This window comes from Phocoena sinus, chromosome 3 (genome assembly GCF_008692025.1).
Source record: "Phocoena sinus isolate mPhoSin1 chromosome 3, mPhoSin1.pri, whole genome shotgun sequence".
In the NCBI taxonomy this organism is placed as follows: Eukaryota; Metazoa; Chordata; class Mammalia; order Artiodactyla; family Phocoenidae; genus Phocoena; species Phocoena sinus.
The window spans coordinates 167,632,153-167,659,538 of NC_045765.1; the positions used below are offsets into that span (position 1 = coordinate 167,632,153).

The 27,386-nt window shown below is 42.5% G+C and overlaps 1 protein-coding gene across 2 annotated transcripts; it reads right to left on the reverse strand.

The window, feature by feature from the left end:
* On the reverse strand, positions 1 to 27,334 carry MTRR (5-methyltetrahydrofolate-homocysteine methyltransferase reductase). Of its 2 annotated transcripts, none has more exons than XM_032627111.1 (15): positions 27,262 to 27,334; positions 26,100 to 26,261; positions 24,258 to 24,411; positions 22,389 to 22,506; positions 20,067 to 20,445; positions 17,665 to 17,787; positions 16,022 to 16,175; positions 14,815 to 14,903; positions 11,094 to 11,274; positions 9,125 to 9,167; positions 8,381 to 8,567; positions 5,515 to 5,633; positions 4,001 to 4,093; positions 3,704 to 3,886; positions 1 to 1,461 (listed from the first exon to the last, which is right to left on the reverse strand). In XM_032627111.1, the coding sequence occupies exons 2-15, from the start codon at positions 26,223 to 26,225 to the stop codon at positions 1,320 to 1,322; spliced, it is 2,091 nt and encodes a 696-aa protein (XP_032483002.1). In that variant the 5' UTR covers positions 26,226 to 26,261; positions 27,262 to 27,334; the 3' UTR covers positions 1 to 1,319. The 2 variants fall into 2 exon arrangements, with proteins under 2 accessions (XP_032483002.1, XP_032483003.1); XM_032627112.1 differs by lacking the exon at positions 27,262 to 27,334 and adding an exon at positions 26,542 to 26,563.
* Between the last annotated feature and the right edge of the window lie 52 nt (positions 27,335 to 27,386).

A 27,386-nucleotide genomic window follows, 5' to 3' on the forward strand; every position in this document is an offset into this window, starting at 1 on the left:
GACAAAATCTTAAAAGAGAACATGTCACCGGGAATTGTCTTAGTACATTCGAGCTGCTGTAACAAAATACCACCGGGTGGCTAACAGACAATAGAATTTCTCACAGTTCTGGAAGCTGGAAAGACCAGGTGCCAGTGTTGTCGGGTTCTGGTGAAGGCCTCAGGGTTGCAGGCAACCGATTTCCACGATGTCCTCACAGGGGGAAGGAGTGGGGAACTCTGCGGGGCCTCTTGTAACAAGGGCGCTGACCCCATTCCTGAGGGCTCCAGCGTCATGACCTAACCATTTCGCAAAGGCCCCAGCTCCTACCACCATCACACTGGAGTGAGGATTTGAATATATGAATTTGGAAGACATAAAATATGCAGACAGTAGTAGCAATTTTAAAAACACAAGGATATTAAGTACGTATTTTAAGCCCAGGTTACAACTTGTGTGATATCATGGAGGTAAAATAAATTATGTGGAAAAACTAAAAAATATGCCAAAAGAGCAGAAATGAAAAGGTGGGGAATGGGGGTGGGCTGGGGGCTGGACAGAGGACGAGAAAAGGGTGGTAGCTTTACTTAAATATGCATTTGCTCGCATCTGTAAAGTGAATGCAAATTCCCTAAATTCTGACACTGTGATATTAAAAAGAAGTAATTGTGGTAAATAAATCACATGCCAGAGTGGAATTTCAAAATATATTTCAGATTTCTAGCATAAAAAAAATCCCTATAAGCATTACCTTAAAATATTTTTTTATCAGAAATAGTTTTGATAATAAAAAAAATTTGATAAAATTATATAATCATATAATCAGATATGCTCTATACATATGTAATTTTAATGTGCTAATATGAATATTTTTATCGTATATTTTACATAAGAATATAAATTATTTTTAGATTATTTAAAAAGAAACGGTGACTAGCTCACAAGATTTAACTATCTACCTAGGTGACGCTCGTGCCCATATCCCATACTGAGAAGCCTTCACATGTACTGCTAGAGATGCCCTGTGATCTGGTCACAGTCCCTGCAGAAGCTCTCCCGGAGGGACAGACGCCCCGGGAGGTGCTGGCGGAGGAGTGCGGGCTGTCTTTTTCAGCTCAGGGTGGTTTGGGGAGGGTTGAGGGGGCAGATATGGGAACCTGAATTGAAAGCTTCCTACACTGTGAAATGGTCCACTCCCCATGCCACCCCCCGACCTCCTCCAAGAAATGGTGAAAAAAAATTTTTAATTTTAAAAATCGGAAGTCTCAAGCTTCAGTAAAGTTGTCTTTTAGTACTTTCAGCCAAAAAGCTTAATTCTCTTCCTTTATTTTCCAATTTTATCACCAAATATCCTGAAGATACCGTTTTTCTTCTTTTAAAGTAGCCAATGTTTTCATTGCTTCTAGTTTTTCAACTCCAACCTCTTTGCTTATTATCTCCACAAGGACATCATTTACATCCTTGGCCATATTCTTAGCATCTCTAAAAAAAAGAATAACGGTATTACTGTTTAAGAAACAGTGATTTTTACCAAATCCTCCTTAATTCACGAACCTCACTGCCGAGACTCTGTCACTACACCTTAGTCCTCCCTTCATTTCTCTGGAAAGTGTCCCTCAGGTCTCCAGGCACCTACTGCTCCCCCAGGGACAGGCCTCCGCCCAGGACCACTGTCACATGCAATGCTGACCACCCCATTCACAGCTTTAAACACTTCAAAGGCGTCTGTGCTCTGGGAGCAGCCAAAATCTTTAAATGTCTGAGGACCTCACAATCGGGCCCCTCCTCACCTGTCTTCCTCTATTCTCAAGGCATTCCTGAGGGCAACAAGCTCCCGGACACGTCTAAGCCTTCATATGCACGTGTGCACACGCTGAGTTATTAACAGACACGTTTACTGAGAACTTGCCAAGGGCTGGCCCTCTATTAAGTGTGTTTCCACGTCCCAGCTCTTTCATTTGCAGGTCGGGCAAGGGGCCCCTCCTGTGCGCTCCTGTGGCCCCTGTACAGCACCCGGTATACCGTGAGCATCTGCTGACCTGGCTTTCCCATAGGGAGCAGGTGGCTTGGGATAGGAGTGCATCTCATTTACTATTTGTCTCTCGACATCTGCACAGTGCCAAATACTTAGTAGGCACTCAAATGTTTATTGAATGAAAGTGTCTGACAGGACTCTTAACGTCTCAGGAATTGAACTTGCCCTGCCCCTCACAGTAAAATTTCCTGAGAAAGTTTTAACGGCTGTCATGCTCTCCCCTCAAGCACTCTGAGATCACTTCTATCCCCACGGCCCTTCCCCATGTCCCGCGGCTGCAGCTGCCAAACCTACTGGCCCCTCTGTCTGCTTCCCACTTGACTAGCAGCAGCAAAGGCTCCCCTTTGAGTCAGTGTCCCCTGGACTTAGGGACAAGTTCGCTCCTTCCTCAGTGGCTGTTGTTCTCAGTCTCCTGTGTTCGGTCCATGTTAGAGTGCCGTGGGGTGTCCCTCTGAGCCCTCACCTCTGACCAGCTATGAACGCTATCAGCTTCACTTCACGGATGTGAAAAATGAAGCACCAGTGATGGTGCAGAGTTATTTCTGGGTTACTGTTTTAGGAGTTTTTTAAGATGTTTAAGAACCCCTCCAAGTTCTCAATTACCAGTTAGTCATATATTTGTACTTATGTTTGCACAATGGACTTCACCTCCAGTATCAGAGCTGCATCTAAGCCTTCAACCTGTATCTGACACTGACAGCACTGTCCTCTGCAAACAAAGAAAGATCAAATGCTTCACTGAAGTAAATGAAAATGTAAACCAACACAGCGTCCAGAAGCTCTGCCCTTTCTGACCTAGAGCAGCGTTTTCTAGCTGAGGAGTCGTTAATGGGTCATGAAATCAACTTTGTAGCCGAAGTCAGATTTTTGTAAAATGATAGAACGAAATAAAAGTTATCAGAATGTGTCATAAAAAGTAAGTAGAAAAAGGAAGTTTTGTTTTGTGAACCTTTTCAATTATATTTATATGTATTCTAGGTCACTATGCCAGTAGTTCTTTCTCTGTATCATAGTTTAAAAAAAAAAAACCTGACCTGATGACTTACGGAATGTTTTAAATGCCAGGGATGTGTTAGGATAAAAAAAGAGTAATTTCTTATTTCAAAACTCCTTTTTAACTGGTAAACATTTTTGAGTTCCATTAAAACAAGTAGCTAAGTTCCTAAAATTTTTATTTTCTATGGCAATCTTGGGTTTCTATAATGGATCTTATGTCAATAAGTAGATGAAACATAAGAATGACTCCTGGCTTATGTCAACTTTGACATAAATTATGCCTTAAAGAAAAAGGATCCTAGACCCACATTCTCAGAGTCAAAACCAAAGCTGTTTTCCTTGGCTAGGTCGACTGCACAAATCACATATTCACTATTTACTGATACAACAAAATCAATCCTGAGACAGAATGTAACGTTCAGAGGCTAAAAACGTATTTAAAACAGCACAAAGCATTCCCCAGTGCATGAGTTAATTTTCTTTTTTTTTGGGGGGGGGCCATGCTGGCCAACTTCTTGGCTATTAAGTGTATGTTAAAAATCATTTTAGAGCTTGTATTTCTATTCCTGTATTTAAGAATCAAATCTCTCATCCATACATGTCCAGATCATTAACCAATCGGTCCCTGGTCTCTTCAATAAACATTACTGACTGCCCTCCCCTCCCCGGCACTTGAGCATGATGGCCACTTACCCACACACATAAACATGACCATTCTCCTGAAGAAGGACCCTTGCCACCTGCTTGCTGTGACGCTGGATGCTGTCTTGCACGTACTTTGCTGGGGCTTCTTCCTCCCCCACAGGAGCATCTCTTGAGAAGGAAACTTTCAAGTGAGTGAGAATTCCACACTTAAGGAAATGTTTGAGCTCCTCTCTGAAATACAATATCTAATAGGTCACTGGAAGGTTTGTAAATTAAAGTTGAAGAAGTCTGAAATTAGCATTGTACGGCATGGCTGAGTCTTACAATGCTAGAATTGTGACGTACCTGAATAAATAATCCCTATCCTTATGTCTGCAGCCAAAAAACAACCACATTGCTCCAAAGTGTCCATCTGGGTGATGTTCTTGCAGTTTCTCTCTAAGTAAAAAAGGAAGTTGAGATGTTTGATATAAAGAATAGGTAAAAGCAATCTTTCTTTTTCCTTTTACCTCTCCAGATAGGTCTGTAAAATCCACCTTCGCAGTCACTCGAAGTCCATGTACTGAATTAACATTTCACTACCCGCAGGGTACCTGGGCCACTCCAGCAGACACTACAAAAAGTAAGCTTACCTACGAACTGCAGACATCTGAGCTTTATATGACATCTCTGTAGTGAGGATAATTCAAATTATCACATTGTGAAACCCAGACTAATTTCTACATTAAATATTCATAATAATTTTATGAATAAAAATTAACTCTCAATTAACATAATAGAAAAGTGGCACCGGGATTTTATTTTTTTAAATAAATTCATTCATTTTCTTTATTTTTGGCTGCGTTGAGTCTTCATTGTTGCGCGCGGGCCCTCTCCAGTTGTGGCGAGCGGAGGCTGCTCTTCGCCATAGTGTACGGGCCTCTCATTGCAGCGTCCTCCTGTTGCAGAGCATGCATGGGCTCTAGGTGCACAGGCCTCAGCAGTCGTGGCGTACGGGCCTAGCAGTTGTGGCTTGCAGGCTCTAGAGCACAGGCTCAGCAGCCACGGCACACACGGGCCCAGCTGCTCCACAGCATGTGGGATCCTCCCAGACCAGGGATCGAACCCGTGTCCCCTGCATTGGCAGGTGGACCCTAAACCACTGTGCCACCAGGGAAGTCCCGGCACCAGGCTTTAAAAGGTAGAATGGTCTGCTGTGAAATGTTTCAGAAATGATGGACACGCCCTACTTTTTTGATTTCTTAAGAAAAAAAAAAGGAAAGAAAACAACAAAAAGACTTTGTACAAAGGGTATTACTCCACTATCTGGGGAACATTACCTAAGAATTGTTATTTCACAAACAGAGAGAGAAGTACAGTATTATTTATTTATTTTATAAAAAATGTGTTCTGATACAAAGATACATGTACTAATATCATTCTGTTGAAAATTACTGACGTTAAGGGTTTAACTTTGAAACTGCTGGTGCACTTGGATCTTTGTGACTACCAATTTTATCTAGGTAAGGAATAGATGGGACAACTGCACATCACCACAGCATAAAGGTGTGCTTGAAATCTGTCCCCAAATACATGCACTATAAACTATGGTTCAGCAGGGGAAAAAGAAAAAGAATGTACTGGAGTAAAAATGGAAGTTCCAGTACAAAGCACAATTTCTAGAAGATATATTTACTTTTCCCATGGTGACAAATTATGCTATGCTATCACATATTTGATAATAATATTTTAAAATAAAAATTTACAACCAAAGTCCAATATTCTCAAAACCACTGAAAAAACAAAAAAGCTCTCTATTACATACTTCCACCCAGGACCACAAGGGACACATTTTCTCATCAGCCAAAGAAAACACATACCTATGTTGCAGGAAGCCAATGAAAGGTGCTATGCCGGTTCCTGGACCCACCATTATGATGGGGACTGAGGGATCATTTGGTAAATGGAAAAAATTTGTTGCCCGAGGAGATATGGATATCTGAAATATTAAACCAATGCTCATAAGTTCGGAAAAAAAACAGACAAAAGCATATAACCAAGGTGATGCCTGCTAAAGAAATCAGAAAGTGCAACTTCCCCTCGAAGAAGCACCATAAAATTAAACTGCAGCATTAAATCTTACTGAAACCACAAACACAGCTGTCAGTGCAGAGAAATAAACAAGTCTGTCTTGTAAATTTTTCTTTTCTATCCAAATCAAAGGTATTTTAAAAATGACAGGCACGATATTTCTGAGGTAGAACACTGAATAAATAATAATTGAGTTGTTTTTCTAGGCCCAAGAAAAAGATCTGCTTCCTAGTAGGCAACCCATTATAGGTGTCATGAAGAAATGCACAAAAAAATGAAGACATTCTTCTTCATGTTAGGACATAAAGGGGCAATGAAGATTAACATCAAGATGGGGTGAAGGTTTTAAGTGAAAATTAGGCAAGCGAAAGAGAAATTAAGGGGCTGCCCCAAAGATACTAGAGCGCTGCGCTACATTTGCTACTCTAGGTCCCATGTTACCTGTGTTTGTTGCAAAACTAGAATAAGTGATATATAGATAAACAAAATCTTTTTGCTATAATTTCAAAAGGGTTTTCTTCTAAATCATGTGCCAGGGATACTTAAGGGAATCAATTTGTAAATATATTCATCTTTCAGTTTCACTTTGCCATATGCTTTAGTTACACAGAGTGATACTAACAGTTAAGAATGACAGGAATCTTCCCTCCATTCCCTGCTGGTATAATTGTATATATTTTAACCTTTAATTCAAGGAAAATTGTCTGAAGTTCATCAACAGGATGAACACAGTACTTTTTAAACGGAGAACTGGCAGAGCTGTGTCAACTGATTGTTCTCATTTTGGAGTGAAACTGTAATTAATATTATATTAGCCTTATTCACTTGATTCATCCACTTAACAACGTTATTGAAGGTACTCAATATGACAAACTCTAGGACAGAGAAATGAGCAAAACCAAATCTGTCTTCATGGGACTTATATTCTACTGCGTGGAAAAGACAATAAACAAACATATATTTATAGAATGACAGGTGATGATAAGTCCCAGGAAGCAACACAAAACAGGATAGGATGGGTATGGCAGGAAACTGCTAAAGAGACCACACTTCCTATGTTCCAGGGACGGCAAAGAGACCAGAATACTAGTCAGCTCCTGCTGTAAGTCTCCGATGGCTTACAACAGCAAACGCTTACTTCTGGCTCTGCTCATCGGCTGCAGCTCTGCACCATGATATCCTTCACTTGGATCCAAACCCAAGGAGCATCCCTGACCTGAATCTTCCATCCGATGTCAGAGCGAAAGAGCAAGAGAGGCAAGCCACAGCATCCTATCAGGTTCAGAGCGCCTGCTGAGATGTGGCATAATCCTGTCTGCTCACCTTTCACTGGCCAAGGCTGGTCACATGGCCAGGCTACACATGAATGGGAGGGCAAGCCTACTCTTCCTCAGGGGGCAGGGGCATCTGTGAACAACAGTACTATCTACCAGTCGGGGGAGGGCATGCGGTGGACGGATCCTGAATAAAATATGGTGCTACACGGCACAACAAAATTTAAGTAGCTTTAAATTATATCCTTTCTATCTGTACCTCTAGTGCCTCAACACTGGGTAGTCAACAAAGGTCTGTTAAACTGTGGAAAGAATAAGAAAAGGGCAGGAGAGAGGAAAGAAAGAATATGTGAAAGGCACGCAAAGGTGTCTGTAATACAGCATCAATATACGTTTTTTTTTTTTTTTTAGCTTTCTGGAGATCATCTGCTATTTTTATGAGATCATGAAGTGACACAATACTTTCATGTCAGTACTACAATATTTCTTTGCAAAAAAGAAGTTTCTCATGTTCTTAGTATTTTGTTGATATGAGGGACACACACGGTAAAGAACCTGCTCCAGGCAGCAGATTGGGAAAATACCAAGTTAAAGGGCAATTTTAAGCCCTAGTCTTCCCTTAAGCTCACTCAAGTGTGTATCAGAAGTCTTAAATCCCCCTAAGTGCTGTCAACGTTTTAACTTCAGTAACTTACAGCAACCAAACCAGTAATACGATAACATTACAACTGACATGCTCATTCTTCAATACCATGGAGAAGACTTCATGACAGACTCAAATTTCTTTTAAATTTCAACCATCCTTGTGGGTGAGGAGGGAGAAGGTAATTGCTCCCTATGCGTACGGTCTCGAGTGAGATTTTGCCAAGTGTGGATCAAAATATAAAATAACACCACGGCTCCAACAAAAGGGGAAGAAACGGGCAGGGGAAAATCCTACCCCAAACTGAAGGACGTAAAATTAATCTCTGGTTGTCAGCTGCCACTTTAAGATGACTCCTTTGGGGCACAGGACACCGACTGAGCACAAAATGAGGCTCTTCCTCATTGCCAGCCTTCACCGTGCACTTGACTCCTCCTGTGCCAAGCTACCAAGAACACTGACGCAAAGGTCTTCTCCTTTATGAATGTGACAAGCAAGAAGCAAAGAGCGTATGTATTATACAAAACTCATGCTTTACACATTTAGGAAACACATGGACTACACTGAATGAAAGTAATGTTCTCCTGACTTTCCAAGAGATATTAAAATTCAAGTAGGGCATAAATTCTCCTTTGAATAATTTGAGGGGAATGGACAATGCAGGGGACCCTACATTGTTTTTTCTAATTGGGCAAAGAGCACACTTCTAATGATATCCAAACTGCCCACTCCTAGTACCTCGGGCGCCAGGGCCTTCTCGCCATCTGCCCGGGAGGCATGTGTGTTCAGCTGAAGAACCGATTCAACCAACGTGGCCAGCCAGCCTGTGCACACGCCCTTCCGCAGAGCCACCGCTGTGGTGTCAGACCCAAACTCCACGATGTTAAAAATGAAATGAAGCTTCCCTGGGTGAAACAGACTCGAGCTGCAAAGACACAGAGATAAGTTTGTAAACTCCGCCTCAGGACTAACACATACAGGCCAAGCTAGGCCTTTTTTACTGCATGAGGGTATTTCCTAATGGGCTCTAAACCTACCTTCTTCCTCTTCAGAAAACAGTTCTGCTGCTTACTTCAAAGCCCCCCCCCCGCCGCCCGACCTAGTTTTGTGATGTCATTCAGGACAGTTTCTGGTTACCTGTTTGCCGCCAAGACTGAATGAGATTTATACCAGCTTTCCTCCCTCTTCCCTACGTCCACCCAGGGAAGGTGGCCGGGCACACCAGTAAAGGCCACAGGTGGAGGACCTGCAGACTCGCTCAGTGGGGACACGGCTCTGGACCACGGGAGCCACACCCTATGAATTCCAGGAGGACACAGTCCAAGCCTGCTCTTCTTCACTCCGCATCACGCCTGCTACTGTCCTGCACAAATCTGCTAAGTTTTCAGTAAATGGATTTGTAGCTACTAAGCATTTGGAAGTCAGAGTTTCATTACATTTTAGGAGAAAGAGGCTAAGTATTATGTTAATAAACGTCAGTACCTTGCACATGAATATGGTCTGGGTTGGAGCTTAGGAAGATGTTCTGGAAAAAAATTAAAATAAGCAATTATTAATTCATTCCTACTGAAAATAAATTATATGTATATATGTAAATTATATGTAAAGATCTGAATTTGATTCCTATTTTCTTATTTAGAATTTCTAAATAACTTGTTTTAATTCTAAATCATATTTTAGAGCACACATAAATTCACTGTGTCTAAGTAAAATATCACTAAATACTTTTTTCCAATTCTTAAAGACCAGACATATCACATTTCCCCAATCTGAACTCAGTATTTCTACCTAAAAGCTGTTTTTTTTTGTTGTTTTTTTGTTTTTAAACATCAAAGGGCAGTAAGAGTAGGGTCCATGAATGGGCCTCAGAGTCAAGGAACCAATTACACTGTTTTCTGGGGTGTGTCCAGAGTTTCCAGATTTGAAAAAAGATCATGACCCAAAAAAGATTAAGGACTATGGAAAATACTTAGGCTTGAAATATTTTTCCTTCATAATATTTACATGATAATAACAAAAAAACAGGAGTGTAATGGTGGACATTTTTCAATCAAGTTATCCAGAAACCTAGTGGTTTTAAGATCCACAGGTACTCTTTTAAAAGAGATTAAGAAGTCAGTATATGAATATCTGATTGTCCACTATCAAACCCTGATAATTTTTTGTGCTCCGTATGTTATATTTTTGATAGCTATTTAGCAAAAATTTAGAAAGACCTTTCTAAAATGTCTTACAGTTGTAATATCAGGATAAGGTTTAATAGAGGGCTCACCTTAATACTTCAGTTATATTAAGTTTTCTTACAGAAATTAGAAAATAATTAAAACTTTTATGTCTCAATGCCTTTAATTTTTTTACATAACTGTATAATAAATGATACATATAAGCTTAAAAAGGTAACAGAAAATCTATAAAAAGAATTGGAACAATTTTTCCATGATTAACAGCTTTACAAGACTTCTTATAACTTCCCTAATGGGTGTTCTGGTTGTTATCCCAACACCTCTATTAGCTCAAAAGACTCAACTGAGGAGGGGTAGAGTGTTCACTCGCACAGGAACGCAGGAAGGGCAGCCTCACCACTCTGAGGAGGAGGAAAGAGAATACTAAGAAATAAAAAGGGAAAAGGGCAGGGCCTGACTTGTAAAGCGGAGTGTCCTTAACCATACTCGGCATCAAAAGGGACCTTGGGTAAAAAGTACATGTTTTCCTGTCACCAAACACAAATGCAAATTTTAAACATTTTACTATTTATCACCAAGGAAAACAGAGAGGAGACGACAAAATCACAAGCATAGGAAAGTAACAAGGGTTTTAAAATCCTATAAGATTCTTATAGTCACTGTCCCTAGTAAACGTCTCCAATTCCTGAGGCCAGTTCCTCAGGGAAGATCTTAAACTCTCTTCTGTTGGAGTATGAGGACCAGAAGACACAATCTGGGCAAAAAAAACAGCATATGATCTTTTTACACCTGGATGTTTTGTCTCTCCCAAGGCTAATGCCCCGGGGCACCGTGAGTAAGGCCACTTGTTTGTACTGGTGGACCTGCCCAGGTGGGTACATTTCTGTACCCTGCACACAGAGCACACGCTTCACCAGACTCCATCAATTATCACTATCTTTGAAAAAGATCCTTTTCTTGGCAACCTCATTTTTAGATAAAATTTGGCTAAGAGAATTAAGGCTGGCTATATTAAGAGAGCAAATGACAGTGACAGTGGTAGGAAAGAAAAATTAAAAAATAAAAATTTAAGCTTGGAAGAGAGATTCTTCGACTTCAAGAAGGCAGTTCAGCTGTCAAGGCAGCGTGAAGAGCAAGCTGTAAGACGCTTACTTACTGATCACAGTGATCGAGATGCACTCCCACAGGCCTGCAGAGAACTCAAAGGTGCTCTTACCATGGAGAGGCTGCCCCCCAGGGCTGGGGTGACTGTGACAGCATCCACTCACCAAGCAGGAGGCTGAGCGGAGGCTGGCAGGACGGAAAGGCCAGCAGGAGGTCTGAAAGGCAGGCACGGGAGTCTCTGACGAAGCGGTTGTAGTCGGCCGCCCCCTGCCTGCTGCACAGCTCCTGCAGCCGTCGCTTCTCCGCGCCGTCGCCAGTGTGGTCCACGAGGGCTCGCAAGAACGCCTGTGGCCGAGGAAGCCGACTTAAATCACCACGCGCTCTGTGGTTACAGCTGTTAGAACGCTGGCTGAGTACCCACCTGGGGATGTGCCCAGTTATCCAAGAAAAAGTGAGTGTGGTCACTAGGAGTGTGGTCAGGACAAGAGCATTTCATCTGTTATTTGTTTTAATGGCAGCCTGTTAGGCAAACCCCACTTTCATGTTCCATTTTTGGTCACCTTCCCTATATCTTAAACCAACCCAATCTCAAATTACATGGCAGGTATACGTGAGTCATCAGAAAGTCTCACAACTTAACGTTTTTATCTCGGGACACAGTACCTGTTCTCGCCTTAGCTGATGATTGCAACCCAGATTTCTACATTTATTTGACCACTGTTATGACAGGCACTGGGCAGGTAAAGCATGGGGCAAAGGGGACACCTAACTTGCCCAAAAGGCTTCACAGGCGAGTGAGAGCAACAGAAGTCAAGAAGTAACCAGTGTGCGACAGGCTGCCTATCCACCAGGGCACACGGACGTTCAGGGCTTCTGAGGCCAGAGGCTCCCAAGAAGGCAGGCTTGAGCCGAAGGCGGGCTGCACGGAAGAAAGGAAGTGACGGGCAGCCAAAGAGATGGCAGAGCCACAGGAGGGCACGGGAGGCAGGCAAAAGCACGGTTCCTGGGGAGCACGTGCGCTTCAACACAAATGCAAGGAAATGTGGACACGGGCAGAGGCTGACAAACAGTGAGGGCCAGAACATCCAGACCCCTGCACAGGGACTCTGAGTCACCTCGGATCCATCGTGGAAAGAGGAGGAGAAGAACATAAATAAAGCAAAACAAGAAAGTCCCAGATCCCTAGTCTCAAAGACTGAACCAAGTCCAAACTCTTGGGCAAAAGACCAAACTTGCTAATGACAACTTCTGGTTCTAATGCAATTCCAAGCACATCCATCATGGAACACATAAAACTCTCATTACTCACGGGAAGCAAAGAACTTCGGCAAGTCATCTGCGTCAAAGCTACCTGAAACGCAAGTGGGCACCACTACTTTTTATTCCATGGCTCCCACATCCCGGAGGGCTGGATGCCCTTAACAGGGAAAATGAGATCCATGTTCCTGTGAGGGTCACGGGTTTCCACTGGCCCAGCCAAGAATCCCTGCTTAAACTATCCAGATACCAACAAATTACATGGCTTCTTCAAAGTGCTGGACATAGAACAAGCACCTGGGAAACGTCGTGGCGTAAAGCCCCAGGTCTCTGCATGGATCTCTGGTAAGACAGGAGTTTACCAAGAACACTTCACACAACGCTTTCTCAAGTCAATAAAATTCCCTAAATTACAGGCTAAAACAGTAGCAATTGTAAATCCTTTACAATATTTTTCACTTTACAATTACAGAAACTTCATGGTACTAAAACAGGAAATACAGCACTGTGCAGAAAACAAACTGACAAACGTTACTAAAACTTAAGTTAGAAATATTTTTAACACAGTAATTTTACTCCAAGGAATTTATTTTTTAAAAAAGACTTCAGGGGGCTTCCCTGGTGGTCCAGTGGGTAAGACTCTGCCCTCCCAATGCAGAAGGCCCAGGGTTCGAACCCTGGTTGGGGAACTAAGAAGTCCGCATGCATGCCGCAACTAAGAATTCGCATGCTGCAACTAAGACCCGGCAGAGCCTAAATAAATAAATAAAAATAAATCTAAAAAAAAAGTTAAAATAAATTTTTTTTAATAAAAATAAAAAAGACCTCAGGTACTTCCCTGGCGGTCCAGCGGTTAAGACTCCACGCCTCCAATGCAGGGGGCATGGGTTCAATCCCTGGTCGGGGAACTAAGATCCCACACACCACCCAGCGCAACCAAAAAATAAATAAATAAAAATAAATAAAAACATAAAAAAGACTTCAAACAAGTGTGCAAAGATGAATTAGAATGTTCACCTATGTAGGTTTTTTAGATAGTGGAAAACTGGAAACAACCAACTGTCCATAATCAAATCAACAATTGTTTTTTTCTTAAAAAAAATTTTTTTTAATTTATTTATTTATTTATTTTTGGCTGCACTGGGTCTTCGTTGCCACGTGCAGGCTTTCTCTAGTTGCAGCAAGCAGGGGTTACTCTTCGTTGTGGTGCGCGGGTCTCTCATTGCAGTGGCTTCTCCTTGTTGCAGAGCATGGGCTATAGGTGCGAGGACTTCAGCAGTTGTGGCACGTGGGGTCAGTAGTTGTGGCTCTCGGGCTCTAGAGCACAGGCTCAGTAGTTGCGGTGCACGGGCTTAGTTGCTCTGTGGCATGTGGGATTTTCCTGGACCAGGGATCGAACCCGCGTCCCCTGCATTGGCAGGCGGATTCTTAACCACTGCGCCACCAGGGAAGTCCTCAAATCAACAACTGTGTTGCACCCATAGCATCTTTTAAAAATATCTTCAGTACCCTTCCATGCTGGCATACCCAAACTCATTTCCTTTTAAGTAAAAAAAAGGCATGTTGCAGAACAGCACATATACTACATAACCTCATTTTTCCTTAGCAAAACAAAATCCAACTGTTAATTGCAGGGGTTTGATTATGAAGGACTTTTGCTTCCTGAGTTACTAACTTTTGTGTCCAGACTTTTTATAAGCATATTACTTTTGCAGTAAGGAAAGATATATTTTTAAATATGTACTTCACGAAATTTTCAGAAACGGAAGAGTTAAACTAAAACTGTGAAACTATTTAATTTAATCAAGGAGTTCTCATCACAGTGAATCGTAGATTTGCTCAAATTGTATCTAGGACTAAGCCTCTCCATAAAGTAGTTCACTTCCCAAAGACTACAAATGCAGTAAACACAATAATAAAATACAGAATATTTTCTGTATTGCATTGCGGACAGGGTAGCCGAATAATAGTACTATTTATGCTCATTGGCAATACAAGTTTGGTAAAGCACAACTTGGAAAGTTTACCCATGAATATCCACTTGAGTAACATGGCTGTAACAAAATCAGTAGTTCCCGGCATAACACTGACATCTAGTGGATCTTTCTGTCTCCAAATTCATCTAAACATCAATATAACCTACCAAAACCTTTCAATGTTCCCTGCAGAATTCTGACATAATAAATAAGTACAGGTTTTTACACAAAAGGGGTCTTCACAACATTAAACAGGTGGCAAGCAGTGGAAAAGCCCTACACGCCAAGCTTCCTGCCACCAATTAGAGAGAAAAAGTGTCCACGTACAGCTGGAAAACACATGCTACCTAGGGCCATTTTCATCACTAGTTACCGTGCTACATCAAGTTAATGTCTAGAAAAATAAGATTAAGAAAAAGCCCTACTTTAAAAATCTCATTTCAGTAGAAAACAAAAAATTTCAGTATGAGCACAACATAAAAATATTTGTCCATGACAATTACAAAAGCACTGCGCACCTTGGGAACTACTTGAACACATGCTGTGAAGACCATATTTTCTAAGCCTTCAAAGGGCAAATACCAGATTTAATAAACCCTACAAAGAGGTGAGCATATTTTTAAATAGTCACCCAAAGAAGAAAGAAAAATACCTTCTTAGGAACCGCTCGTATTTCAAGGCACCAGGTAAGAAGGAACTGGAGAGAACACTTCTCAGGTATATGCTGGGGCAAGGCTGCTCCTTTTCAGGCAGACGGGAAAGAGTCAATGACACAGAAAATAGAGAAGACAATGTTTTCCATCCCTAAAAACACTAATAGCTGTAATATTTTACATTATAGTGCTATCAAAGTACTTGTGGCAATATGACTTGTGGCAATATGACTTGTGGCAATGTTTATTCAGTCAAAAAATTTCCTCAAAAGGAATACAGAAGAAAACACCTACTTTACAAAAACAATGGTTATAAATTCAACAGCATTATTGTACCAGCCATACCTACCAAATCTAAGTACACCGAACAAAAGAAAGGGAAATTACCCAAAACCACTGAACAAAAGAAAGGAACAAAAAGCCAAAAGATGGCGGTGGTCCAATAACACTATCATCCTCAAAAAGAATTTCAGAACTGACTGAATTCCAGTTCAAGATTCTAAGCAAATAACTAAAAAATAACTTCTTTTAATTATGGAGCAAGCAATTATTTTCATATATTAAATAAGCAAAAACAAATATGCTATGAAAAACAAACATTAAAAAAAAAATTTTTTTTTTTTTTTTTTTTTTTTTTGTCCATGCCATGTGGCTTGCAGGATGTTCCCCCGACCAAGGATTAAACTTCAGCCCCGGCAGTGAAAGCCTGGAGTCCTAACAACTAGGCCACCAGGGAACTCCCAACAAAAGACTTTTAAAAAAGATTCATATAATACAGTTTTTTTTGCGTGACAATATGCTAACCTAGAAACAAAATAATGCTGATTGCAAAGAACAGCCTAACAAATCAGCCCTAGTCAACTAACCAACCTGCTTCTCCAAAACCAGTTACATTCATTTTTTTAAGCGTTCCCCAGTTTGCTGCAAGCTTGCTGATTTCCAGAGTTTGGAAAAAGCTGATTCTTCAACTTCACTTTTAATGTCTGTAAGCATCCAATAAGCGTAAACTCTACTACCATCTCATTCCGTGTAACTGACTCATTCAGGGTCCTTGACGTGAAAGTTAAAAACCTCCAGGACCAGCAAGTGTCTGTGTTCCGCCTGCCGATCCATGGCTGACCCCCGGGCGTCTGTGCAGACTCGCCCTGGTCACCTCCAGTCCCTTGGCCCAATGACATCCTGGGAAATAAAAGATCAGGGCTGTACCTTTCTTCTTCGTGTCAGCCTTAACGTCCAAGGTGACACAATGTTCTCTCCTGTCTGTGAGCTGCAGTCTTTGAAGTAGGTGCTGTACCTCTGAGTCACTGTTGGGACAGATCACGTTAAAGGCATCTCCAGGCTGGTAGGAAAAATCTGTTTTCTAGAGAAGAACCAACATGAAATACAAAAAATTCCACATGAGTTAAAGGAGTTTTAGTTGTGGGGTAACAGAGTTTTAAATATATGACCACTTGAATAAATGAATTAGTTTATTGCAACTAGAATTATTTTGTTTCTGACAAATAAGCCCAAGTAACCAAACAAACATACTTTTATTAGGGGTTATTTTTTAAAGAAATGCTGTAGTTATCCAATGTTTTGCTTTACACTGAGTATTCATAGACTAGAAATTAAGACCTCTTCTAAAATTTAAGGTGCTCTGGTAAGTAGTGTTTTAATAATCCATGTAAAAGTCCTCTCATGAAAACATACACACACACACATCAGGAGCAAAAGAAACTACTTAAGGCCGTCTGCACTGGTTTTCAATTTCCTTTCTTTACTCCTTTTCTCTGGGGTGGAACAGGGGTCGGGGAGAGCAATTTCTTTTCCCTTAATGACACACGACGTCAAACCGCCTGGCTCGGTACTGGTCGTGCACAAACCCGGGCTCCAGGTGGAGCCACCTCCCACAGCAGGTCTACTTAGAGCAGTGCGGGGTGTGGAATGCTCTGGAGAGGGGCTTCTGGCCACACATGCTCACACCTCTAGCCTGGGAGGGACACAGGCTGTCCCTACCAGGCAGCCAAACCTTGCCTCTTTATGACGAAAGTACAGAACAAGAGTGAAATGGTTTGGTGTACATACGATATTAGCAATATGGATTAAAATGTTCAAAAGGAAAATCGAACTACTCAATACTACGTAAGCAAAACCATCTAGCTCTGACGCCCGTCACATTTCTTTCTTTCTATGAGAAACTCAATTAAACCCACATCGACGGCCTTGGTGCACCCTCTTCTGAGAGCCCAGCCCACGGAACCTCACAGGGCCCTCGTCAAGGGTTGAGCTACGTGGCTGTGAAGACGTACAACCACAGTTTCTTAACCTGAGGCCAATGAGGCAGCGGCTGGGGAAGCCTCATGGATGGGGTTCAGAGAGGGAGCACATCAACACCCGAAAACTGTGTGCCAAGTGTTTATATACAATCATTCTTCTGGAGAGGGGGGTCCATGATTTCTTCCAGATCCTCAAAGGAACAAGGACCACCACTTTGAGGAATGAATGTCACACGACTGTCTAGTCTGGCTCTACTTCCAACTAGCCGCTGACCTCAGGTAAACAGCTTCCTTTCCAGGGGCTCTTATACGGAAATACTGCTCTGATTCCATTATTCTTTCGTGGCTTAATGAGTAAGGCAGCCAACACTATGCTCTCAAGTAGAATCACCTCCAGTCACTCATTTTAGGCCCTCCTTGAAGTGAAAAGAAAAGGTATGAGGCAGAGAGAAAAAATGATGGGTCAAGAATAAAAAGGCCGCTGTCCAGCCACAGACCTCACTCTTCCTGAGTGTGTAGATGAGGACACAGCACAAGTCTCTGCACTTGCTGGCAACATCCCTGCGCTCAGAAACACATTCTATAACTTACTGAAATGTCCAATTCTATCAGAAGAGTGGTTTTTATGGCATCATTCATTGTCAGTTGAACTGCCTTTGAAATTGGAACGTGAAAAATTGGATCCACTGAGGTCACAGGTGCTTGGCTTTCCTCCTTGAGAAACAAATGTGATAAAATATTACTAAGTGCAGTTTTCAATTATACTTACCACTGCTTCACTTAGTGACAAGGTGAGAGCTACAGGATCTTTTAAAATGCCCTGCTATTTAAGTATTCTTCCCTAAGGTAAATAGCTACAGACATACACCTCTCAGTCTTTCAGAAGAGAAGCTCATCTACACCTTAAACTTGCCTATTAGACTTTAGAATTTCTGAGATATACGGAAAATATCAGATACTACCATTTTTCATGTAAAGGTCTAACAGTCTTCCTAATGAACTATGCAAAAAGAAATAGCACGTGGCATGTGGACAAAGGTTTAGCTAAGGTGCTCTTTTCCATCTCTATCCATAAAGCGGACTAGACATGTTCACTTTCACTTGAACATTTACAATTTTGCCCCAAGACCATGACATCGTTCCTGCTTGCTGGTACAAGACAGTGCAAATGAATGTAGAACATCTGGACACTCAGCAAAACATCACACTAGTCCACAGTATCAACACCATTATGCTAATCAGATGATGCTGGAGTCTTCTGTGCCTTATGGAGATTGAGGGCCTGTGGTGTAAGTACAATTTTTAGGATTCCAATGTTTGGTGCGTGTCAGGACATCCCCCCCCAAGTAAAGAATACACTATCTCATCTTGCACTTCACTTCACCTAGAGAGATGCATTACACCTGGCAGGCCTCTCTTCAGGCTCTGGGATACTGAGATACTGCTCCGACCCAAACACCAGGTGACACAAAAGTGGCCAGCTTTGAGGGGGGCCCAGAGCAGGAAGGAGCTCTGCAGCAGGACCCCGTGACACGCTCATCGGAGGCTGTGTTGCTTGTACTACACAGTCCAGGAGATCCCACGGCGTTAGAGGCAGAAGGGATGGGGAGACGACACTGTGTGGCGTGAGTGGGTCCAGCTGAAGGCTTTCTTATGGCTGCACTGAAGCTCAGCTTCCCACTCAGCCAATCCTGCTTCTACCCTCCCCTCTCCCACCCACCCTGCCCCCAAGGTGATGATCCCAAGAGGATGCCCTAAAAAAGGAAACTTTTTTCCCCAACCCCTTATCCTCTAGGTATATCCTTTGAACAGATTTACACAAGTTTCCCTTAAATAGTTGAGATTTTAAAAAATCTTTTAACCACATTACCAACAACTCAAGCCTATTTAATGATACCTACCATAAAAGAAACTCTCAGCAGATTCTCAGTGAAGTGCCTTGTCAGATCAGTCAGCGCTCACAGCCTCTGCCACATGCACCCGTCCTTGCAGCGAGCACACGGGGGCTGGCTCTCCACAAGTCCATGCACCCTGCTCCCACCAGTCCGGCATGTTTACTAGAGCCACCCATGCCTGTTCCCAGCCCTGACTACAATGTACTTATTGTGATTTACCCCACTTAATAAATAATGGAAGTATAAGTGCAAAGGCAATAACCCACGGCTGGTCATATAAAACCATACCTGTTTATCTGAATGCATTAGAAGGTGTGGTTTATGTGAGAAAGCCCCTGTGGGACTCCAATCAGCCACTCTAAAAAAGAGGGCTTGGCTCTGCATTACAAGATTGGCTGCACTGGAAATTTATTCTAAGCATGCTGGAAGAAATTTCAGGGTACCATACACTGGCAATCATGGGGTAATATTAGCTATTATTCAACTTGATGCTCAAAAATTTACAGACCACTTTAAAGTCATTTATTTATTGATAGGAAAAATACTCTAGGCAAAGAGAAAAAGACTTAATATAGACAAAAATATATGTGTAAGACATTATCAAGAAAAAGAAAAACCCACAAAGTGAAGTAACCCAGAATACCAAAAATCCATACTGGAAAAAGATTTTCCTATAAATGAGTCCTCTGAGTTTAGCTGCTGAGATAATTTCCTGACTGCCCACAACAACTTGCCCTCATCTGGCCAACACATAAAGTGAGAAACCAAGAAGTTAATTCTCCAAAATAATGGAGAAACTGAGCTGTTAACCATTTCCTTCTTCAAAGAAAGGGAAGGTAGCAACACAAGCAGGTGTGCAATGCGTGGAGGTAGCACCTCTCCAGTGACTACTCAGTTCTGCCACTGCAGTGCAGAAGCAGCCACAGGCATCACGTGAATGGAGAGGCATGGCTGGGTTCCAATAAAACTTTATTTACAGAAGAGAGGTGGGAGACCACACTCTCCCTGCACGCCACAGTCTGCTGGACTCCATCATAATGTAATTTAAAAAACACCACCACCACCACCACCCACGGCACATAAAGTAAAACTGCTTACCTGGCCAAAGGACTCCTCCAGATGCACCTGTAAATATTCTGGTGGTAAAGCGGGAATATTCAGAGAGGCCTGTGAAAGCGGGGGTATTGAACGGGCAAGCGAGGGCTCAAAGTCTGCAACCAATGTATTCGATTGACCTCTGTCCACTGCACTTTGCTCTAAAACTTCAGCATCCTTTCTTCTGGAATCATCTAATCTCAGAAGTCCGACCTGTGATTCAATGTGTAGTAATTCCGGTGTCACGGGGTCTGTCCTCCGGGAGGCATTAGATGCCATTGTGAGAGTTCCATTCATCCCCTCTTTTCCTTTACTCAACAGAAAATGCTTCGCCAGGGCGGCCCAGAGTCCATTAATCCATGGCTCAACCACAAGTTCTAAACTGGATTGTTGTAATAAAAAAGGAAAAAAGAAACAAATGCCTCAGTTCTCCATTTAAATACATAACAATTGGATAATGGCAGAATCTGTCCATTTGACAGAAGGCTGTGCAACTGTCAAAAACCCTAAATATGGAGGCTATTCAGAATACAAAAAATACTTATGAATGATTAAGCTAAAAAGCAGAACATTAATGTGTTCATTAGCGCTGCGCTGTACAAAATTCAGAGAGCAAAAATGAAGATAATTTAGTAAAAGGTAATAGGAGTGTGATTCCTCTTAACTTCCTAAACTAGAGTTGGTAATTTAAGAAGCTGTAATTTTAGACAGGCATGCTAAATTCTGATGAGGCTAACAGTACTTACCCAAAATCCAAGTCTACTCTAATATCACAAATGATAATTACATCAATCGAATGCACCTTTTATTTTTTTTTTTTGCCTAGCCAATTTACTGATCTTTGTTTCCCACAGATTAAAATATTACCAAGAAACCACTCCAGATTAATGCTCTTTTGACTAATAGTTCAAACCTTCGATCAGTTCTGAGCAATTATTCCGGTAAAATTTCCAGGCAGGCTGACCACAGGGGAAAAAAGCAATCATCCTTTAGGAGAGCTGAATTAATCATAAATACAGGGGACTTCCCCGGTGGTGCAGTGGTTAAGACTCCAGTCTACATTCTTAACCCCTTCAATGTGGTGGTACTTTAAGCCAAGATGTCTCCTTGAAAATATTTTAATTTTAGAAAAGAGTACTTAGGTTGACAACTTAAGAGATGCAGGCTGCTGAAATATACATACAAGAATTTTAATGCTCGATCCAATAAATGAACAGGGAAACTAAAAGCCTTTGAAGTAAAATATGAACTGAGCAATAGGACTAATGGATTTATAAGTGTTTAGCAATTAAATAGCTCATACAGGACAATAAACATTTAATGCCAACAAGCTTCGGGGTTGGGGGGAAGCCCAATACAAAGGGACAAAACTAAAAGATAACGTGCAAGGAAATGTGGTAGAGCTTTGTCACCAGACAGGACATATGCCCTGGGGAGATGGAACAAACCCACAGTATCACAGCTGCAGAAAACGATGGATGTAGTGGACTCAAAGGCTGAGTTATGGGGAAATAGAAGTGTCTCCAACACGCCCGGGCAAGGTGATATACGCAGAAAAGCACGACCTTTGCTGAACTTGTCATGATGCATAAACACAGATCTAGTGGGTGAGATTTACTTAGTACATAGGCCTAGTAGAAAAAGAGTCAAATGCGTGTGTGTGTGCTGTTATCTGGCTAAAGCAGTTCAAGGATAAACGACAGCGTAAGTTGTAGCACAGTACCTGTAAGGTTTCTGAATTAAGACATTAGGAACATTTGAAAGGTGGCACATAGAGTGAAATGCTGAATTGTAAAAACAAGAAAAAAATAATGAAATAGAAATTATATTTCCGGTTGGCATGGTGGCAAATGGCCAATAGGAGGGAGAACACCAAGGAGCCGGTGTGCCAGGAAGGCCTCTGACCCGCATCCTCCAACCGTAACTCGTGGCCTGCTGGGCACCTTCCACGTGGGAGGTCCCGAGTCCAGTCGCTCCCGTGGGCACACGCTACCCAAGTGCCTAAAGAAAATGCTGACTTTTTGCAAACACCTATACATTTTTAAGACTAAGGTAACTGTACTGGGGCACCTCTCCTAGTTTCTTCCATTAACAGATACTGAGATGGATAAGGCACATAAAAAAAAAAATCAGCAAAATAGATAAGTGAAACTCTGGATGGTCTTCTTTGGTGCTAGAATTAAAAACAGCTAACAAAACTAAAATAAGACTTTCAAGATCGAAGTTTAGTGCTAAATCAAAAGTGAACCCCTTTTATAAACTCACTAACTTTCATCATGTACAAACAAGGTTTACTGGAAATGACAGAAGATACATTGCTCTTACCCTACACAGTCATCCGCGTGGCCAGTGTCATAGAAACGCTGGGCACCAAGCTCTTGAAATCGTTTATCAATTATCTTCCCCCCATTACAGAAGTACGTGTATTCTGAATCACCCAGACCTAAAGAGACCAAATAGGTTATTAGTATGCAATAAGGTTTAAATTTAACCACATACAGAAGAGAGAAACAAAACATTTAAAACAATACCATTCCATGCTGTTGTTGATGGAACAAGAAATAATGTATAGCTTCACGTTTTCTTATTTTTTCCTTGAGAAATACTAAGTATACAAATAGAAACAAATAAATTCTTTGGACCACTATTAACAGAAATAGATCTCACATTTTTGTTTCCATGAATCTGTGTAAAAATATGGCAATCTGTAAACAAGGATTAAAAACATGTAATATCTGTATTTGAAGACTTTTCCAATCTACTGAAGGGTCTGCAAACTATAGCCTGTGAGCCAATTACCACCCACTGTCTTTGTAAATAAAGTTTTATTGGAACACAGCTAAGTCTACTGGTTCACACCTTGTTATGGCAGGTTCAGCGACAACAACAGAGATAAGTAGATGGTATAGAGACCAGTGGCCTGCAAAGCCTAAAATATTTACTATCTTGTCCTTTATCGTTTACTGACTCCTAATCTAGAACATGAAGAGGTTACATGTGAAACACAACCAACCATTTATTTGCTCTGTTTCTGTGTTGGATAAATTAAAAATTGCTTCTATATTTCCTGGTAAGAAATGGACTAATATTTCATACCTAGTTGAAAATTTAAAATTAAAAGCTTAAATTTCTTAGTTGTTTAATTGTCTTCCTGGATTTTTCCTACAAGAATGAGGTAAGCAATTGGTGGGTCCATATATGGGCCTAAGACTGACTAAAACGGCTGGATAAGCTTCAGTGTTTCCTTTTAAATAATTTTTGGAGGAATTTTTAAAGCAATATGTACAGGTCCACTCTTGAAAATAAAGAAACTGGAAAAAAACAAATTAAAAAGATGTGAACACTCTAAAATGCTCTCTTGAATACATTACACGACAGATCTTGGCCAGGGTCACAACCTCAAATCTCTAACCAATTATTTATCATAGCACATTCCATCCTTCCTGGATACCTTCCCCAAACTAGTTCTCAAAGGTGAATACAGATCACAAGCCAGGCAAATGGACCCTGAATTCCCTCTCTCGTGTCCTATCTTGCTGAGCTGGTCCTCTGATCCTTTAATATTTTAAACCTATACTTCACAGAGCCCTAGGCCAGTGCTTCTTAAGCTGGGATACATATTAGAGTCCCCTGGGAGCTTTAAAAAATACTGATACCAGGACCCTACCTCAGAACAATTAAGTCAGAATCACTGGAGGGGGGCTCAAAATAATGGAATTGGAAGGAAAACTCCCCCAGCAGATCCCAGTGCATGGCCAGGCTTGAGAACCACATCCTAGGGGAATGGGTCTTCCCCTAGGGAAACTATCACATCCACCTGAGAGCTTTAAAACAACAACAACAACGCCAAAAAGCACCAGCATGCCTGGTCGCTCCTTCAGGGATTCTGTTCTGGCAGGTTTAGGGTGGGGCCTGGCCACTAACATCGTGAAAATATTTCCTGGTTGAATCTGGTGTATGCCTGGGGTTAAGGTGCTACTCAGGGGCTCTGCAGAGGAGCTGCTGTGGGGTGAAGACTGGGGAAACAGCACCTTATTTACATTCAAATATTATACATACATAAAGTATTTATATAAAAACCCAAAAAGAACAAAACCCAGGCAATTACACACCATGGCTTTGAAAGATACATTTAGATACTAGAGTTAAATCCAGCAGCAACAGTACAGTAAGTGCACAAAATACAGTCCACACCTAGTAATCCATACCACAGGTGAGCAAAGAAGTCACCCGGCAGTGTCTTGTCCTGTATGGCTTTAACAAACTTGCGGGCTGTGTCTGGCAGGTCTCCGTCGCCCGTGGTAGAAACCACCACCACAAGAGGCGCTGTTTCAGTTTTCAGATCATACTATAAAATAAGGGTGTCATGTCAGAGATCTATTACTATATGTAATTTTGACTTAACACATCAGCAAAGCAATCAGGTTAATTTTCCGTCTTGTTGTCTGTATCGCATAACGGCAGAGAGGTACACAGAGCATTTTAAAGTTGGCAAAGAAAGTGATACTCCTCAGAAATCAGGAAACCTGGCTGTCAGGAAGGGCCCGACTCCCTCAGGGTTCCAGAGAGCCAAGAATATCATCAGTGGTAAACTGAGATCATCAGTGTTTCCGAGTCTTACAAACCAAGTTTCCTTATTCTAATTCTCAACTAAATCTAAGTATTTCCAATAAAGCACTTGCCTGTCTCTATTCGTATCGACTCCATGAGCTCTGTTCCTCAAGAATATCATCTAACTTGGCACAAAGGAATTCATCACTTTATTTTTCATGCTGCTATAACAGGTAAAGACTTGAGCTAACATTTTACCGTGCTTATAGGACACAGCACAACTCCATGCAGTTTAAAGTCACTTTAGTTTGAAAAAGACTACCATGATCTAGGAAGCAGAACTGTCAACTGGAGAAATCACTCAGCTGGGAAGAGCAAACAACATGACTATGGCGGCAGCAAAAAAATTCACTACTCACCTAACTTTCAAATAGCTGCTGACCCCACTGGGGTCACTGGTGAGGGGGCCAAACCAGGGCTGGTTATATGATGCTGATGACTTTGTAGTAACAGATACAGACTGTACTCCACCCTGTGGCAGCAGCAATGTGAATTCACTTTGAAGGTGCTGTAGAATCACGGAGCCTGCGATTGCTGGTGTCCCCCAGGACCCTCCCTGCTGGGTGACTGACTCCATCGGGGCCACCCTAGCCCTGCTGTATCAAGGAACTTGATGGTTTCCCTGCTATGCACTGAGTTTATAATTCACCTCTGCTGCTGACAGGCTAGCCTTTACAACTAGAGATGCGGGAGGGACCACAGGAGGTTGTGAACTTGAGAGTGCACTGCAGGGTGGGTTTTCAAGTACAGAGCTGAATTCGAGGGCTTAGTGGCTGGCACATCACTGTGTGGTATTAGGGAGGAGCCCCTGCTCGTTGCTAGGGCCTGAACTGTATGAAATTATAATCTGAGGGTCTCAATCAAACCAGTTAGTCTGGGCACAGATCTGTTACGATCTCATGTATCCTAAGGTGGGAACTTCTGCAGAGACTGAACGTGATAAAAACAAGCAGTCCCAAGTCTTCTGCAGATCCTTACACCTCCACTTTAACTTCTATTTCACCAAAGAATTCAATGGTTCTTCACTTGGAGGAACTCTGGCACGAATTTCAGGGAAGTTACAAATGGGGCAGCAGGATTCGTGAGGTGGAAAGCTCCCATGTTCCTGTGAACACGCACAACTCATTTGTTCCCAGGCACCCCGTGAGAAAAACAAGGCGAATACTACTATTCTCATTTACAGTTGAGAGTAGTTATTCGTCTTAGTTTTTAAGACTATGTAGTTTAATTCAAAACACACACACACACACACACACGTAGAAAAAAACTGGCAGGAATCTTGCAACACAGTTGATAAAATAAATTTCTAAGTGTTAAAAAAAAAAAAAGGATCATGGTGGCATTCAGCGTCCCACTTCGTTGTTTAACGTCGCTTCCCAACCAGAATACTTCAAAGTATGAAACCCCGTAAAAACCATGACTTACCTTATGAGACTCACTAATACAGTGAAGATCTGCAGAAAAACCATATGCAACTGCTTTTTCACTTATTTCTTCGGCTATGGCCTTTGCCTGTCCTCTCTGTGTAGCATAGAGTAACAAAAACCTCATCACTTCAAAGCATCTGCTACAGCTGTGACAGTTACACTGACAAACAGAAAAGGGAAAAAGGGATTTCCTTTTTAATGAAGTAGTAATCAACCTGCAGGTATGAATTCTCTTAATTTAAAATAACTGCAACAATATCCACAGATAATACGAAATATACTCCTAAGTTTGTTTGTTAGCATTAATTCTAAAGGTTGAAAAGAGAGAATTCATTAAACCAAGGAGGATACAAGGTATGAAGCTCGAATTCCGCGGCACACAAATCACACTCTGGGGCCAGACTACTGGGGCTTGAATCCAGCCACGATGGATCACTCACAAGAGCAGAACTTTAGGCCAGCTTCTCAACTGACCGGTGGCTCAGCTCCCACACCTTCAGAGCGGGGACGATGACCACAGACACCCGACGAAAACAACGGTTGATGGAAACGGCACCGATTATTATCATAGCTAAGGACCCGGAGCACTTCCCAGGAGCCACGCACGATCCTAGGAGCTTCAGAGAATGAGCCCCTCAGCCCCACAACGACCTCGTAGAGCCTCTACTGCACCCCGCATTCCTCGGGGGCGGCTCGCCCGCACCCGCAGGACAAGGTCCGGCGGAGAAACAGCGGAGCATGAGCCTGCGTCCGGCCGGGTCCGCGCTCCCAACATTCCTGACCCTCTGGCGCCCAGTCCGGACGCCCTCGCCTGACCATGCGCCCGAATGTACCCTTTGACCCCGTCTAGAAAAGTGCCGACGGAGGAAGGGCCCACAGGGACCTGCGGACCCGCTCCGCTGTGCAAACGCCGCGGCGCCGCCGGGGACCCGCTCCCAGAGGCAGTGGGAGGCCTCAAGGCCGAGTCCCCGGCGCAGCCCGCCCTCCGCGCGCGCCGCCCGCAACCCCGAAGGGCCGTGGTCCTGACCGACCCGCAAGCGCCCAGCCCGCCTAGGGGAGGGACGCGGAAGCCGGTGCCCTCGCCGACCCCGAGCCGCCCACCCTCAGTCCCGTGCTGGGCGGGCGCCCACATCTGGAAGCTGCCGCCCCCATATCCTCACCTGCGGGGGTCCGGCGGGGACGCTGGGGAAAGCGCAGGTACCACGACCCCTGCTCCCGCGCCTGCGCACACAGTCGGCGCCTGAGACCAATAGGAAGCTCGGGAAAGGAGCTGGGCCAATCACGG

Coding starts and splice junctions, on each gene's coding strand:
- MTRR (XM_032627111.1), bottom strand. CDS start 26,225: ATGAGGTTTTTGTTACTCTATGCTACACAGAGAGGACAGGCAAAGGCC. Junction 16,176..17,664: donor TGATAGAATTGGACATTTCA/GTAAGTTATAGA, acceptor GTTCTTCTCTAG/AAAACAGATTTTTCCTACCA. Junction 9,168..11,093: donor TCCGCTCAGCCTCCTGCTTG/GTGAGTGGATGC, acceptor ATTTTTTTCCAG/AACATCTTCCTAAGCTCCAA.